The 17,481-nt window shown below is 44.7% G+C and overlaps 1 protein-coding gene and 1 pseudogene across 2 annotated transcripts in view; both read right to left on the minus strand.

The window, feature by feature from the left end:
- The window catches only part of LOC123463452 (outer dynein arm-docking complex subunit 1-like), a 31,418-nt gene extending 21,144 nt beyond the window's left edge, over window positions 1-10,274 (minus strand). The window contains exons 1-5 of one of the 2 annotated variants that reach the window (XR_006638948.1): window positions 9,924-10,273; window positions 9,253-9,352; window positions 8,959-9,148; window positions 7,371-7,446; window positions 7,129-7,254 (exon numbers count right to left, since the gene is read on the minus strand). Coding sequence is in view for 1 of the 2 variants with exons in the window: in XM_045159148.1 (XP_045015083.1) it covers window positions 4,077-4,144; window positions 8,959-9,148; window positions 9,253-9,352; window positions 9,924-9,984 (419 nt within the window). In the remaining variant the exon portion in view is untranslated. Of the gene's footprint in view, window positions 1-4,076; window positions 4,145-7,128; window positions 7,255-7,370; window positions 7,447-8,958; window positions 9,149-9,252; window positions 9,353-9,923 lie in introns of those variants that run through there. The other variant, XM_045159148.1, reaches the window with a different exon arrangement.
- Window positions 10,275-13,165: 2,891 nt separating this feature from the next.
- LOC101607495 lies at window positions 13,166-14,188 on the minus strand (annotated as a pseudogene).
- Between the last annotated feature and the right edge of the window lie 3,293 nt (window positions 14,189-17,481).

Here is a 17,481-nt window from a genome sequence, read left to right on the forward strand (position 1 = left end):
TGGAGGTTCCTAAAACAGCTAGAGATTGATCTACCATATGACCCAGCTATAGCACTCCTAGGCATATATCCTAAGGACTGATCTCATTTCCTTAGAAGTACGTGCTCAACCATGTTTATTGCTGCTCAATTTATAATAGCTGGGAAATGGAACCAGCCTAGATATTCCTCAACTGATGAGTGGATAATGAAGATGTGGCACATTTATACAATGGAGTTCTACTCAGCGGTAAAGAAAAATGAAGTTATGAAATTTGCAGAAAAATGGATGGACCTGGAAAGTATTATACTAAGTGAGGTAACCCAGGCCCAGCAAGCCAAGCGCCACATGTTCTCTCTCATATGTGGATCCTAGCTACAGATGATTGGGCTTCTGCGTGAGAATGAAAATACTTAGTAGCAGAGGCCAGTAAGTTAAAAAGGAGACATAAAGGGTAGAGAAAGGAAGGGAAGAGGATACTTAATAGGTTGATATTGTACATATGTAATTACAATGAATGTAATGGGGAGGTAATATGATGGAGAATGGAATTTCAAATGGGAATTTGTGGGGGTGGGGAGGGAGGGAATTACCATGGGATATATTTTATAATCATGGAAAATGTTAATAAAAATTAAAAAAAAAAGTATCTAAGAAGTTACTGATCATTAGCAATGTAAAGACAAACAAGGACTCCCTTTGAAAGCAGGGAGAATTGGAAGGTGATGTATTCCATGGATTCAATACTGTAACAATTATTTTCTATAGTTCACCAAATCTACATTGTTCTGGTTTGCACAGTTAGGATCACTGTTCTCTTTTTCTGTCTTATACACATACATTCATTCTCTCTCCCTCCTTCCCTCCCTCCCTCTCTCTCTCTCTTTCTGATGGAAGATGGATGAGAGCAGAGAGTGAATTTTCACTTTAGGCACAAATAATAACCATGTGTTGATTGTATATTGGTTGATCAGTAGTGCCCTGTCTGCCCGAGCTGAATAATCTTCAAAGGGGAATTCCTTGCACCAGCCTGGGGGGAAGAGCTATAATGTGGGACAACACCCAGAAAGACAAGAAGAAACCCAGCAATTTTACATCTGCCAACTCATCCTCAAGTGGAAGTTAGAAATCTCAGACAAAATGTAATTGGGGAATGTGCAAAGTAGATGGGGATGGATGACAGAGGTGGTTGTTCCAGATTACATACAATCATTCAAATCAAGCCACTTCTTAAATATTTTTGAAAAGGTTCTGACTAAAGATTGTCATGAGTTATATAACATTGTATGAATGTGTTCATGTGTGCGTGTGCATGTGTGTGTGTTTGTGCATGCACATGCATGCTGGCATGTGTTGTGGTGCCTTTTCCTAAAAGAAAGAGGAAATGTTTGCATTTATGTAGAAGTTTCAACAAAGTACAATCAGTTTTACCTCTGATCTAGGTTAACTACAGCTGCATGTAACAATAGAGTCCAAGGAGACATGAATCTTAAGGACAGTGGCTTGCACATCACACTGTCCCACTACAGCAGTGACATTCTGTCCATCAGCAGGAGGAGAAAACATCAGTGTTTGACAACACTGAGGTGGTTCATAAATATCTATGAAATTAATTTCTGTTGGAACTTCACAGAACTGCAAAATCAGCCAGATTTGAGCAGGTCTGGTGGCCAGGGCCATGACAGGACATTTCCATATTAAATACAACCTCTGTCATTGTCCATCGCCAGCCATAGAAAAGGAAGCATATTATCTCAGTCCTCCTATGTTCTGATGATAAACATTCCTTATCTAGGAAAACTGAGATGTATATATACTAGAGCTCATGAAATATCCCATTCTGGGACAAGAGTTGGAGTAGGTCAGGGATAGGAAGTAGGTTCAGATTGTGCTGTGAGGAACCTGCTCCTTGACCTTAATAATTCAGTTGATTCTATCATAAAGTGGTACTTGCAATGGAAACAAAATAGTGAAAATCTTGTGTTTGCAGCAGATAAATGGCAATGTAGACAGGAGGAGTTTCAGAGAAAAACACCATTGATACTTTTAAAAAACAAAACAAGGACTGGAGAGATGGCTCAGTGGTTAAACACTTGCTTGCAAATCCTGATGAGCTGTGTCTGATTCTCCATGGTTTATATAAAGTCATATATACAAAATGTGTGTGAATTTGGAGTTAGTTTGCAGTGACAATAATAGGTGGGCAACCAATTTGTTAATCCACGGGGGGGAATAAAGCTGACTTTGTAGTACAGGTCACTCCTTGAGCATTCATCCCCTTCAAAAGAGTCTACATTCTTTCTCTTGTTCCATTACAGGTCAGCCAGCCCAATCTGAAAGGTTGTAATTGAGAAAGGGGCGGAGTTAGGGTGACTGGGCACCTGAAGGTAAAAAGCACAGGGAAGTTTGCACTTGCTACAAATCTAAGGTGATCTCACTTATTACCTCTTGCCTGCTACAAATCTAAGGTGATCTGACTTATTACCTCTTGCCTAGATCTCTATAGACCAGTTTTCCGACAAACAATCAGGACCCCTCAGGAGAGAGGTCTTTCACAGAATTTAAACATTGTGGTTGGTCAGCCCCCAAAACTTGGTGCCAGGGCTAACCTCTTCCTCTTCCTGAGAGAGCCCCTAGTCCTAAACAACCATCTGGCCTTCTGGTTCACCTAGGCCAAAAGACAGCCCTCTGCCCTAAGTTTGTAAATACCTTTGTAAGATGAGGGCTCTAATCTGATCAGCTAAGAACTTCCAGTTGTGGTTAAGTATTTCCCTTGGCTAGGCCTGGGCTTGCTCAGCCCAGGCTCAATCCCATGCCCAGCCAGGAGGGCCTCATAACCCTTACTCTGTTCTTTCTCCCCTCCAGCTTCCTACATGGCAGGAGCTCCTTCAACTGTCCTTTTTTTTTCTTTTGTTTCTATGCATTTTTTTTCCCCAATCTATATTTGGTCACATGGATTCCTGAGTTCCATGTGGCCCACATGGGTTTTGGGGCTCCACGTGGTGTACTTCTCTTGTCCCCACTTTATTTTCCCTTACCTTCCAGCCTTCCCCTTTCAGCACTCCTTTGTAAAATCTGAATATAATGTGGTATTTTAAAAATCATTCTCTTGAGTCTGGAATTGCCAATTCTTTGTTAGTTTGAAAATATGAACTCATGGCTTGGGGTTCCAGGAAGCACCCCAGAACCCAAAGTTCCCCATTACATAGTCTTTCAAACAATAGCAGCTGAATGGGCAGAAGTTTTGTCTCAAAGATTTCATTTTTAATGTGCCATATCCCTCTATTCATAAAAGTTCATTTCTATGCATTAAAACCCTACACAAGTTCTCAGGACATGGGTTCAACAACAAGCATCTCACACAAACCTCTTCTAGCCCAGTCCAGGCCAAGCTCTTTCTCGCCCTCATAAGCCAAAACCATGGTCCATTAAGCTGTATTTATAGCACCGCAAAGGTATCTCTTAGGCCATGATCTCAAGTTCATCTACATCTTCCTACAAGCCATTCCAAAAGGCCAAAGCCACAGAGGCTGGATTCTAGCAGCAACAATCCCACTCCTCTGGTACCAATTTTACTGTTGCAGTTAGGTTAGCATTGCTGGCAGAAAATACCTGAGGAAGGAGGGAGGAATAGAGGGAAAGAGGGAAGTTTCTGAGGAAGTGGTATAAAGTAGATGAGGCTTTAGCTGATGTTAAAGGTCAGAAGCAGATACTGAGAGAAGATGAGAATGCATATGGAGCAAGAAAGAACAGAGAAAAGTGAGGAGGAGGCAAGGATGGAGGAAGAGGGAGCCCTGATCCCAGACAGGCAAACTGGGAAGCCAAGATCTTAGCAGCTTCGTCTGTTCCTACAACCAACACTAATGAGTGACCTAATTGCTTTCCCTGGCCCAGTGCCTCCTGGGCCCCCAGCCACTTACAACAGCCACATATACATCTTCAGGCTGAGTCCTTCATAGGTGGATGTCTTGCCACTCTCAGGGCCAAAGAACAATGAGCTGGGTCACTGGCGGTTAGGGGCAAATACTGGAGGTGTGGGCAAACATTTTGGGTTTCAGTGTACCTGCCTCTAGGCCCAGCCTGCCTCTGATGCTTACCTGGTGACATAGGCGGTGGTAGAGGACACGCTGAGGGTGCTGACCATCTGCCGCAGTAGATGGATCTCCTGCAGGGAGGGAGGCACAGTGAGCTGGCACCCTCTAGCCTTCCCACCAAGAAGGGACAGTCCTATGCCTCCCTGTGCACCCTCCTTCCCACTAAGAAGGGATAGTCTGTGCCTCCATGTGCACCCTCCTGTGAGCAACTGCAAGGGGAGGTCTTTTCAGGAGGTCCCATATAAAAGTGAGGGGTGCTTAAGAGATTGCTCAATGGTGAAAGAAGCTTGCTGGCCAAGCCTGCTAGCCCAGGTTCAATTTCCTAGTACCCACATAAAGCCAAATACACAAAATGGCAAATGTACCTCAAGTTCAGTTGCAGTGGCCAGAGGTCCTGGCATACCTATTCTCTGTCAGTCTTTCTCAAAATTAATTAATTAATATTTAAAAACCTAGTGAGAGCTGGGTGTGGTGGCACATGCCTTTAATCCCAGCATTCAAGAGGTGGCGGTAACAGGATCACTGTGAGTTCGAGGTCACCCTGAGATTACGTAATTGAATTCCAAGTCTCCTTGGCCCAGACTGAGACAAAAAAAGAAAAAAAAAACAAAAAAACGACAAAAGGGGTAAGACTTGGAGCATGGGCAGAGCAAACTTCACAGTGGGGTTCAGCTCTCCCTGGCTTTTTACAATGTACTTCTAGTGGGTGGCTTTCTGTCCTTTTTCCCTCATTTTGATATCTTTTCAGAACCTATTTTATTATGTAAAGTAATATCTGAGTGTCTGTTATGAAAGTGGAATTGTTTTGTTTATATTTTATAAAAGAATAACTTTAGACTTCACTGACTTTGTAAATATAAACCCTCTTGTTTCATAGATAACTGGTTAAGAGAAGTTAATTTATGGTTCCCCAATTTAAATGTGTACTGTTATTATAGTTAGAATTTTTCATTTTCTTTGACTCTGGGAATTTCATCAGAATTGAATTATATAATAAAACAATGAATTAATTAAAAGGTGCTTCATTTTTAGCTTCTAGGTTCTCAAGAAAAATATAAACAAATTAGATTTAACATTCATAGTTAATATGAAGATTACCATGTAATTGTCACTATGTAAGTATTGAGAAATGTTGAAGGGAATGGAGAGAATTTTATGAGACTGTAACTTAGAGTTTATGCTATGAACTTATGGCAAAAATGAAGGAGTTGCTGAAGATGAAGGGATTTTTCATTTTCTTTGTAATGAGATTAAGAGATTTGATATCACATCAGCTCCCTAACAATGGTCACACTTGATTGAACACACAGTAGGACTCTTTCAATTAAGCTTAACGTAAAAATCAGAGATACTCCACCACAATGATTTATATATCTAATGAGTGTTAATAATAAGTACAGTTAAATCTTGTTTTCCCAGTGAAAAATCTGAATTAAAGCAGAATAAGGATGACATAGCTGAATTTGTTGTTGTTGTTTGTTTGAGACAAGGTTTCATAGGCCTGACTGGCCTCCAACTCACTATTTAGTTGAGGATGACCTTGAACATCTTTGATCTGCCTGTCTTCAACTTCTGAGTGACCACTGCAAATATGCTGCCACCTGGTTGTATGTGGTGCTGAGACCTCTTAATCCAAGGCTTTGTGCATAATACGCAAACAGTGTACCAGTTGAGCCATGGCCCCTTGCTCTCATTCTTTTTTGGGGAACAAAGAATCTCTAGGCCACACTGACCTCGAACTCAGTATGGAGCTGAGGATGGCCAGCACCACACCTGGGCAGAACCCAGGGCTCTGTGCATGCTAGGCAAGCCCTTTACCAACTGAGCCATGTCCCTAGCCTGCATGCGTCTTAATAAAACAGACGTGGTAGTCTTGAAGTTTTGAAAGTGAACTGTAATTTCTTGACCTCTGTCATTTAGTGTGGTGGGGTTTTTTTGTTTGTTTGGTTGGTTGATTGCTTTCTTTGGATTTCTTCAAGACAGGGTCTCAGTTGACCTGAACTCACCCTGTACTCTCAGGCTTCCCTTGAACTCACAGTGATCTTCCTACCTCTGCCATGCGAGTGTTGGATTCAAAGGCATTGACCACCATTTCCAGCTCAGTTAATGTTTTAAATACAAACATTTTTTGACTTTGTGTTCTTTGTTTTATTTATTTACTGGCAATCAGAGAGAGAATCAATCAGCATGCATAGGCCACTTTGTGCATCTGCCTTTATGTGGGCACTGGGAATTTAACCCTCTGCTTCTTAAAAAAATAGAAACTTTGGGGGAGAAGTATGCAATAAACTTTGCAGAACAGCATATAACAACACAGATTATCTATAAGTATACTCAATTTGCCTACTTCCCAAAGGTAAAAAAGTCATCTAGTAATAATATAATACATTTCTTCTAGTTATGCACTGAAGCTTTTAATTTGATGACATGAACATGTATAATGCTTAGATACAAATATATCACTGAGTACTAACTGGGTTGTGGTTCTATCCTTGAGAGACTAGCTATTAAAAAGGTCAAAAGAAACATAATTTAAATGACTTTACTTCCTAGAGAGTTTGTTTCCATTTGGTGACAGGTAAAGCCATGCAACCCGCTGCTCTGATGGCTGCATTCTCTTTTGAAGGCTGAAACTCAATTACACAATTGTCGATGAGCGTTGGGGAAGAATATGGGCCCATTTGCTATCAGCACCTTATGAGAACTGACACAAGAGAGAGATCAGCACATTGTTCTAAGTAAACCAGTATTCATGTAAGCCAGATGCACAAACTGGAAAATTTGTCTGGGGTTCAATTATACTGCCTGGAGGCCCTGGCACACCTATTCATTCTCTCTCTTCCAAAATTAATTAATTAACCACTGAGTCTTCTCTCCAGAAAAGGCTTTAGTTGCTTTATGTTTTTTTTTTATTTTTTTATTGAGGTATGGTTTCACTCTAGCCCAGGCTAACCTGGAATTCACTATGTGATCTCAGAGTGCCCTCAAACTCACAGTGACCCTCCTACCTCTGCCTTCCAAATGTTGGAATTAAAGGTATGTGAACCCACCTACCTTTTTTTTTTTTTTTTTGAGACAAGGTCTAACTCCATAGCTCAAGCAGGCCTGGAACATGCAATCCTCCTGCGTCAGCCTCTCAAATGCAGGGATAACAGGCATGAGCCACGACTGCATCCTTCTTCTGTTTATAAAGGAAATTAAGTCAATGAGAGGATGGGAAGTTGGCTCAGCCATTACAGGCATCGGGGAGATTGGAAGCCACCCCACAAGGTAAAGAGTCTCCCTGCAGACACTTACTCATCACAAAGAGGGAGGCTCCACCTTAGACAGCACAGCACAGCTCACCATGTGATCAAAGAGAGCTCTGCCTGGCCTGGGGAGAGACAGCTCAGCAGTTAAGGCACCTGCCCGCAAAGACTTGTGACCCTGGTTCAATTCTCTAGAACCCACGTAATGCCAGATGCACAAAATGGCTCATTCATCTGCATCTGTTTGCATGACTTTGCATGCCCATTCCCTCTCTCTCTCCTTGCAAACAAATATACTAAAAAAGCAGACATCAGACACTAACTGCTCAGATACCTACACACCAAAACACAGGCTTCTACATGAAGTGCCCAGCCGTGGGTATTTGTTACCTAACAGACTAAGGTGGATAAAGCAGTGACCTCCACACAGAGGAGCCAGCCTGCATACTTCCAAAATGCCAAGGTCATGGAAAGAGATAGCCAGGTGCTACTCCTGGTGAAGGGGGCCCAGGGTTCCAAAGGCCACCGAGATCCTGGATGACAGCAGGACAATCAAACCAGCTACAAAGGACACTGATGGAACATTAATGGTCAATGCAGCTGAAATGGGAATTGTTTAGGATGCGGGCAATGTTCAAGTCCCCATCCTGGACAACCACACTATGTTGTCTCAAAACACAGTACTGTTCTCAGAAAATGTACAGAGGATTTAGGAGCACAATGTAGATAAGGTGCGACAGTACAGCAAGTATAGTACTAAACCACGTCCAAAAGACAGGGATTTCAAAGATGAGAGGGAGGGAGGAGAGGTTGAGATAGAGACAGAGGCAAAGAGATAGACAGAAAGAAAGAGAGGCAGAGAGAACAGTGGTAGTCAGAGGCAAGGAAAAATGGAGAGAGAGAGAAAGAGATTGAGAGAGGAAAATTACTGATGCTAACCAGGCTTGGTAGTTTGGCCTATAATCCCAACAGTAGGACTCCTGATGCAGGAGGATGACCATGAGTTCAAACCCAGCCTATTAAATACAGTGAGACTGCCTCAAAAACCAAATAAAACTATACACACACACACACACACACTTTTTCAATAAAGTATATAATATATATATATATTTATAATATATATAATAAACAATAAGGCAGACCAGTTCGTTCAAGTTATGACCTTAAGGATTACCAATAAAGCCCCATGGCAGATTGTAGATAATAGAGATCAGCATATGACCTTAGGCAATGAAGATAGTACAGGCACCAATGTTGGGTTTTTGGCTTGGGCTTCTATCTCTCTCTTTCCAGTTGGACCTGGGAACGTGGGCCAGCTTCTTCTGTCATTATAAAACCTCCCCTGGATCTGTAAACTTCAATAAATCCCTTCCTTCATAACTGTGTCTGGCCTTTCATCTCAACAACTTAAAACTGTCTGCCACACACCATGAGACCTTGTAGTGGAGGCTGGACTCTAGCTTATAGCAATTCTCCTGCCTTAGCTTCCTCGGTGTTGGTTTACATGCTTGTGCCAGCACATCTTCTCTGGGTGGATGCATTCAGAGGTCCCATTACACAGATGAGAAAACCAAAGCACCCAGACGTTATGACAGGACCCCGAGGGAATCAGAAAGCCTTCTCACAGAACCCACCTGCTGGTCCAGGGCCCGGATCTGCTCTTGCACCATCTCCACCTCCACCTGCACCTGGGCCCTGCACTTGAGTAGGCGACCCAAGTCATCCAGATTCTTCCTGTCTCCCAGCCGCCTGACCTGGTTCTCGGCCACTCTGATCTGCTGCTGGAGATTGCTGTGAAACTCCTCCAGCTGTCTGATCTCCCCACTGCCCAGGAGGAGCAAGGAGGGGCAGGGTTCAGCACTCAGCTCCTTCCCTCCCCTTCCCCAGCCCTCCTTCCTCCCAGGACCAGGAGTTCCTCCCCAGCTCACAGCTGCTTGTTAAGACGCTGGTGAACCTCTTTGCTGTAGGCCCGCCGCTCCCTCTCCATCACCTTGCATTGCCACTGCAGTCGGCTGAGCTCCCATTCAACTGTGGGTGGGCCACACAGAGGACTTAACAGCAGTCTAGAATGTCAGTCCCTTCCTCCTTGAGACCTACGAATTCTGTCTCTTTAGTTCTCCAAACTGCAACTGCATTGCAAACCTAACCCCAGCACCCTGTGGGACTGCACCTCAGTCCGTATGTCCCTTCCACACCCAACGTCCTGCTTGCTCCATAAACCTGGTAACCAAGCTCACAGTTCAAATCCCCATGCGGCCTGCGCCTACCCATTTCTTCAGTCCTGCCCACCAGCTCCCCACCAGCCAGCCCCGAAGCAGAGCAGACCAGCCCAGGGTCCACAGTTCTCACGCTTAGAGACCCTGCCCTAGCCACACCGTTCAGCCTCCTTTCTTCTGTCCTGGGCAGCTCCTGAGAGGAGATCTGGGCCACGCAGACCTCTCCTCTGCCTGAGTTCTTCCTGGCCCCGAGTTCGGAGCGCACCTGCCCCATCTGCCCGGGCACCCCTCCACTGGCACGCGGCTCCACGCCCAGGAGAGGACGCTCATGGGGAAGCTAAGGGCAGGGAAGGACCTGCATGAGAGAAGAATGTTGAGTTTACCGACTCCCTCCTGGAAGAGCTCGCTTTCCTCGGAGCGGGTGGTCCGGCTGGTCATGCCCATAGACACCTGGGCTCCCCGTCGGAGCTGCCGTGGGATCCCGAGGTGAGCCTCAAGGTCAGCACTGGGTCACCGCTGGGCGCGCGCAACCGCGGACCGCGCACCTCCGGGCCCTGGCCGGCCACGCTCTCCTCCTGCTGTGCGGCCCGGCCTCTCCCGCGGCCCCAGCTCACCGTTGCTGTCCAGTTACTAGGGCGACCAAAGGCCAATGAGAGCCGATCCCGCGGCGGGGGACGGGACGCGACGGGCGAGGGGCGGGGCGAGACGAAGACCCCGGGGACCCTGTTGGACGGGGGTCTGCGCGGGGAGGGGCCGAGCACAGAGGAGCCAGGGAGGCGGGGACGAAGCGGGGGCGGCCACCCTGGGGCGGGGCCGGACATGAGAGGGAGGGCTCCGGGCGGCGAGGGGCGTGCGAGGGGAGGACCCGGAGCCCGAAGGACGTGGCGGGAGGAGCCAGGGTTGGGGGGCGGGACGGGTGCTTGCAGGGCGGGACTGCGCGGGGCAGGGTCTGCAGAGCCCGGTAGAGCCCTGATGCCAGTGCGAGGGGCACCCTGGAAGGAGGCGGGCTGCAAGGACGTGGGAGGCGGTGGACTGCGAGCAGGGACTCGGTTCCTCACGGATCTGCCGAAACCGTCTGCAGGGAAACGTCTAGAAGACTAGACTTTGGGCCTTTGGGAACGTTCATCGAAATGCGTGCCTTGAGTAGTCATTTTGGAGAGTTCACTGGGAGAGGGCACGGATGGCAGGAGTGGGGCTGTGCAAGCTCACCGTCCCTGGTCCCTCACACGATCAGCACGCATGCGCGCCCAACGGCTTCTGGGAGGCTCTGTGGGCCACGCCCCGTGCAGCAGGCCACGCCCCCGGGGAACAGGCCACGCCCCCAGCCCGCAGGACACGCCTCTGCACCCGTGGCTGTGCTCCTGGAAGTATTTGTTTGGGTAGAAAATACTCAACGTTCTGCAAAGCAACTACTAAATTAATACTGGAATCCAGCAAGGTCATAGGGTTCAAGGCCATCCAAGTACACAAGTGTCTGTATGTGGGAGGGGATGCCCACAGGCCAGGCATTAATGGAGGGGGGCAAGCAGTAATGCCACCTGTCTCCCTCTGAATGCTGGCTGAAGGCGGTGCAGGTGCTCACGACGTGGTCCCTTATCCTTTGCCGCCTCTCCCTCATCCTCCTCAAGTTCCAACTCTACTCTGTGCGTCCAGGAGGCATGGCCCAGTCTCTGTAGTCCTCAGAAAGAAACGACTTTACCAACACCTTCATGTAGAATTCGTGCCTCCTGAAATTTTAAAAAAATTTTTAGTTGTTACCTTTTATTATTTTACAATGTATTTCAAAAAATGCCATTATAGTTGCCTTGACTGCTTTACAAGAGCAGTAATGAAAGCACACTTAGAACACACAAACATCAAGCTGAAACACCTACGTGTACTGAACCATAATAGCAAAGGGTTAGTTTTTTAAATAAGCAGATGTGTGATAATGCAAAGTAGAACTAAAGCTTATTAAAACACAAAGTCAACTTTTCTTTAATGGCTGTAGAAAAGAGGTGGTTTTGTTTTTATTTTCCAGCACATCTGGTTCTGGCAACAAGTAGTCGTATGCACTTAAAGCAGCATGTGCCCTGAAAACTTGTATCTCCTGTTTGTGCGTTATCACTTGAACCAGAGACCAGACATAGGAAAAAATAATTGTTCTCAACATCCTCAGTACTTTTCCCTCCCCCAAATCAGAATGTTAACGAACAGAGCTCAAAACTCTTATTAGTGATGGTATTTTACAATTATTTTTCTCCAGTAACACTGGTGCTTTAACTTTTTTCTAAAAGTGAAGCAATGAAAATGAAAGGACATCCTCCAAGGTCTCATGTTCACTTCACATTCTCCAAGTCGTAAAATAGCAGCTCTACATGGTGACGATAATGAACTTCAGTTTCTTTCTATTAGTTTTTAATCATGTTAACATTAAAACAGATTTAGCTGGATTTCCAAAAAGAAAATCTTACTTGCCAAATATTACAGAACTTTTAAAAAGAATTACATACATGTAATTACATGCTTTTATCTACAAACACTTATGTGTATATGTTTATTTATATAACTTACTGCCAATGAAATCCCTTTTATCTGGCTAGATATAAGAAGCAAAATAAGTGACCAATGCTGGGTTTCTTTCTTTATAAGCAACATTTTGGATCTAAAAATAAAATTGAATATGACTGCTGCATTTTTAAAATAACCTCACAAAATAGAGTAAGAAGAAACCCCTATTGGATAGGCTTCAGCCAGGCAATTTATGTTAGGTTAGATGCTACCAAAGTGGCACTGTGGCATTATAGGCATTGAAATTTCTGTTTTCTTTCTTCAGGTTTGTCGGTTCTTTACTACAATTACCCCTTCCTAGCAGGACACAGTGTGCAATCACAGTAAGGCTGACAGACCATTTTCATTGCTCACAGTATCACGGTGGATCTAACTCTCAAGAGCTGATCAAAACCAAAGTGAACAGTAGTCAACTAGAGCCACATTTGGTCACATTCAAATATTTCCAAAAGCACTCTGCTACTACACATTTCTTTCTTAACTGATTTTGTGTTAACCTTATTAAATTGTAATTTTTTAAAGAATTGCATTTTAAGGGACTACTATATATTTCAGTTTGCAGAATGTCATTAGTAATGTCCTTTCTATAAACATGGTTGGCAAAATTAAAAAGGCACAAAAGAGGGCAAACAAGATATGTTTTCAACTTTTGGTGATGAGTACCAAAACATCTATCATGTATTGTTCATGAAGAAAAACTGACAAAGAATTCAGTAACTCATGCACAACTTGAGCTACGAAAAACTTCTCTTCAGAAAAATCCTGAGGCATGAGGTGAACGTTACTTTTCCTAATCACATGCTTCGTATAAAATACAATGAAAAGCTGCACATACATGTGGTTTTAACACTGGACCCATGCTTTTAAAATTGTGAGGCAAATAAGCAAAGGAAAACAATACCAAAATACCTTCATAAACAAACTCCACCTGTAGTCTCTGTTTACCACTCAGTGAGATAAATGTCCAATAAAATGTAAAATGCAGCATACGCAATCATGTAATCTAAAAACTTTCATGATAACTTATTGCAAATTGCACTTGGCAGTTCACTACAACAATGGGAAACTGGCCCCTTGTTGGTTGACATAGTCCTTGAGCCCCAAACTGAAGTTGAAGTCACCAGTAAAATGATCTGGATAAAAAGTTGGCGGCTGTGCTCAGCCAGCTCGCTGCACCCTCTGGGTGTGAGCCAACACGGGACACTGCCTTGTCCTGTCCCTGTGAGGGACTCTCATCCTCAGGCAGGTAATCATGCAGCTCTGTGTTCTCTTCTACTTCCACAGGAGTACCTTGGAACGGGACCAGCAGCTCTTCCCCACTTCCACGTTTCACAACTTGCTGAGCTTTCATAACCTAGGTTGATGCTATAGCTGATGCCAAGGCCTCTGCTTTCAAATCTGAATGAATTCACACCACACATCTTTGAACAGCCATTTGAAAAGTAAAGCTAATAACACCTTTAATTTTTTTTTAATTTTTTTGTTCATTTTTATTTATTTATTTGAGAGCGACAGAGAGAGAAAGAGGCAGATAGAGCGAGAGAGAGAATGGGCGCGCCAGGGCCTCCAGCCACTGCAAACGAACTCCAGACGCGTGCGCCCCCTTGTGCATCTGGCTAACATGGGTCCTGGAGAATCGAGCCTCGAACCGGGGTCCTCAGGCTTCACAGGCAAGTGTTTAACCGCTAAGCCATCTCTCCAGCCCCACCTTTAATTTTTAACAAAGCCTCTTCACATAGATTTCTTCAAGACATATCATCATGACCACCTATGTGCAAAACCACTGTTTTGGCATGCTTGTTCATAGTTCCCAGAAAAAACAGCTTTCCTTTGATGTGAATTCATTTCATTAAAACTATCACCATCTGCCATGTTGGAAGATTGAAGAATATCATAGACCTCAGAGGCCAGAAGTTTTGTCTCTCTTGGAGTTGTAGTCTTTTGTATAACGTTTTGCAAGCTTAGCATCATACCAAGTTCTCCTTTCATCTTGTCTCTGTGTGCACAACATTCTGCCAATTATCGAAGAGCAAGCAAAGCTGAGTGCACAAAAGGGGGGTTGGGATGGTCCACAAACAAAATCAGGCCAGGCAGACATTCCTGGTCTTGGAGGATGGCTCTTCTATTTAGTGGATCTGCCGCTAAATCCCGTAGCTGGTTAACTACTGACAGAGCGTCGGGTTCTGCATTCATGGTGGAGGAGGAAGAATTCCTGTTCTATCCCATGCACTTGTAATGCACTTAAAATCTTAAATTCCTCCAGAGCTCCAGGCGTCCAGGGCCCGCCGCACCATCAGGACTACTCTCACAGTTGAAGCAGAGGTCCCCCCGACACTCCAGCTGTGGCCTCCCGCACATCCCGGCCCAACTCCAGGGGCCTCCTGAAATTTCTCTTGTCTTAAACAGCTCAGTGTGTGTTGCTTTTTCATAATCATCCTACAAAATACACCACATTTGCACAGAGGTTTGTTACTGCTACCCAAATAGCATGGCCAACTCAGAATGAAGGTTTAAGCTGAGGTATCAAAAATCCCCCAGAGGCATGGTGGCACATGCCTTTAACCCCAGTACTTGGGAGGCAAGGGTTAGAGGATTGATGTGAGTTCAAGGCCAGCCTGAGACTACATAGTAAATTGCAGGTCTGCCTGGGCTAGAGTGAGACCCTACCTCAAAAACAAAATAAAACAAAACTTCCCCCAGAGAAGCCAGCTGTGGTATGTCATGCTTTTAGTCCTAGTACTCAAGAGGATGAAATAAGAGGATTGCTGTTGATGTGAGATTTGGGGGTTCATAAGGGGTGCCACAGGCCTGAAGCTCCAACATTTGGGCTCTTGGTTATTTTAACATAGAATTGAAAAGACAGACTCTAGGAAGGATAAATTATGGATTATTGAATTTATTGATGGAGAAATAATGAATTATGAGGTTCATTGTGGCGAGGGAATTACAATCCAGGGAGGAGGATAAGTCAGGGGTCTCTAGAGGATAGATGATTTGTAATAGAATGAATTGTATTAAAATGAAATTTATTAGCTGGGCATGATGGTGCACATCTTTAATCCAAGCACTCTGGAGGCCAGAGATAGGAGGATCACCATGAATTCAAGGCCACCATGAGGCTACATAGTGAATTCCAGGTCACTGTGGGCTAGAGTGAAATCCTCCCTTGAAAAACCAAAAACAAAGGCAGGGGCGGGGAGGAGAATTTATTGGATTAGTTTATGGAGTCCAACAATAGTAGTCTCTAGGCCTGAGAGACAAGGAACCTGGTAGCTGCTCAGTCCATGAGGCTGGATGCCTCAGCAGTCCCAATCCAGCAGTGAAGGCCTGAGGCAGCCTGGAGAGACACTGCTCTTCGTTCCAGCGCTGGTCTTCAGTCCATTTATCACACTGCCTTAATTGGGCTGTTGTAATTGTCCATTGACTTTGATAACAGGGCATGGCGACACCAAGAGACACCCTAAAGGATCTCCTGTTCTCCAGACATACAATTCCTTACCTCCATTGTGGAGGAGCAGTCCGATTTCCCCCTAGTAGTCCAGATCAGTCACCCCTGCTAACACTCTATAACTCCTTTCTCAGCCTGGTCACTCAAGGGTATCAGGTGGCCAGAGGGAAGTCTTAGCTTCCAATTCAATGGAATGTTCTTTGTGACTCCTGGTAAAAGGACTCCCCCTCTGGAACCAAGGCCTCTAGGACAGCAGAATGAGAACAGGAGGCAAAAATTTGGCTAATGGGTCACTTGGGGTCATAGCAAGCAGGACCATTCCCGTTTCCACCCTTTGATTCCTGAACCTGTGAATCTGGCTCTAGGAGAAACAGTACCTTATACAGGACACTGATTCAGCATATTCAGCCTGCTGGAGGACACTCCCCCAGCCCTCCAAGCTACTGCCATCTAGTTGGCACTGTAGCTGTTAAGAAATATGTTTGGCCAGGTGTGGTGGCCCACACCTTTAATCCCAGAATTCCAGAAGCTGAGGTAGTCAGATATCCATGTGTTCAGAGCCAGCTTGGATTACAGAGTGAGTTCCAGGTCAGCCTGGGTAGAGTGAGACTCAGTCTCAAAAACAATACAAAAAAGACAGACAGACATAGAAATTTGTTTACTTATTAATAATTCTATAATTTAGAAATCCATAAATTATATTTTTGAATATAAAAAGAAAAGCTAGGGGGCTGGAGAGATGGCTCACTGGTGAAGGTGATTGCCTGCAAAGCCTAAGGACACAGGTTCAATTCCCCAATACCCATGTGAAGCCAGATGCACAAGGTGGCACATGTGTCTGGAATTCATATGCAGAGGCTAGTGGTCCTGGCATTCACATTCATTCTCTCTCTCTTTCTCTCCTTCCCTCCCTCCCTCTTTGTCTTTCTCTCAAATAAATGAAAAAAAGTGTTTATAAAAAACAATTATTTCAAAAATACAGCAAAGTTTACAAAGCTCATGAATGTCATAAGAAATGAAAAAAGCTTTAGCTACTGAGCCATCATATGTAAGGAGCCAAACAGATTTTGGGGTGGGAAGGCCTAAGTGAGGTCAGGGGAAGAGATTAAGTAAAGGGTAGGGGAGGGCTCATCAAAAGCTTGGAGGGTATGATTAACTTGTATGGAAACCTATCTTTTTGGACAATGGCGCATCCAGAAGTCATAGATTGAATTTCAGTGTTAGGGACAGGATACTTTGCAGTGAGTTGTTGGCCAGGGAGGTCCTGATGCCCCTCCAACATTACAGGCTATTTCCAATGCTTTTGGTTTCCCACCAGGAATAAATGATAAGACCCTATTCATGAAGACTCCACATGCTTGGGCTGCAAGGTCACTGAGAAATCTTGTGGGAGCTGAGCTGAAAACCTCTTCCCTGTAAACCAGCTGACAGAAAGCTGAAAAAAGCTAACATGCAGCTCCATGGGAGAGAAAGAAGTCACCAGTAGAGATACTCAACAGTGGACACTGCAAGCCTTAAGCTTGGACAGCCAAGCCAAATGCACCAACAGGTGCAATATTGGCATGTCTGTTATGGGAGAAACCAACTGCTCTCTACTTGGACTGGAGGCCTACTCCATGGGAGAGAATACATGCCTGACACTGAAAACCTATGACAGAGGAAGCCCTGAGCCCTTAGGGATGTAATGCTTGCTGGTGTCTGGCTAAATGCATATAGTATGGTAGACAAACTGCTCATAAGCACTTTTCTTTTTTCTTTCTTTCTTTTATTTTTTTGAGGTAGGGTTTTGCTGTAGCCCAGACTGACCCGGAATTAGTCTCAGGGTAGTCTCTAACTCATGGCAATTCTCCTACCTCTGCCTCCCAAGTGCTGGGATTAAAGGAATGTGCTACCACACCTGGCTCAGTAAGCACTTTTCTTAATGTTCAAACTCATATATTAAT

This window comes from Jaculus jaculus, chromosome 9 (genome assembly GCF_020740685.1).
Source record: "Jaculus jaculus isolate mJacJac1 chromosome 9, mJacJac1.mat.Y.cur, whole genome shotgun sequence".
NCBI classification, from domain to species: domain Eukaryota; kingdom Metazoa; phylum Chordata; class Mammalia; order Rodentia; family Dipodidae; genus Jaculus; species Jaculus jaculus.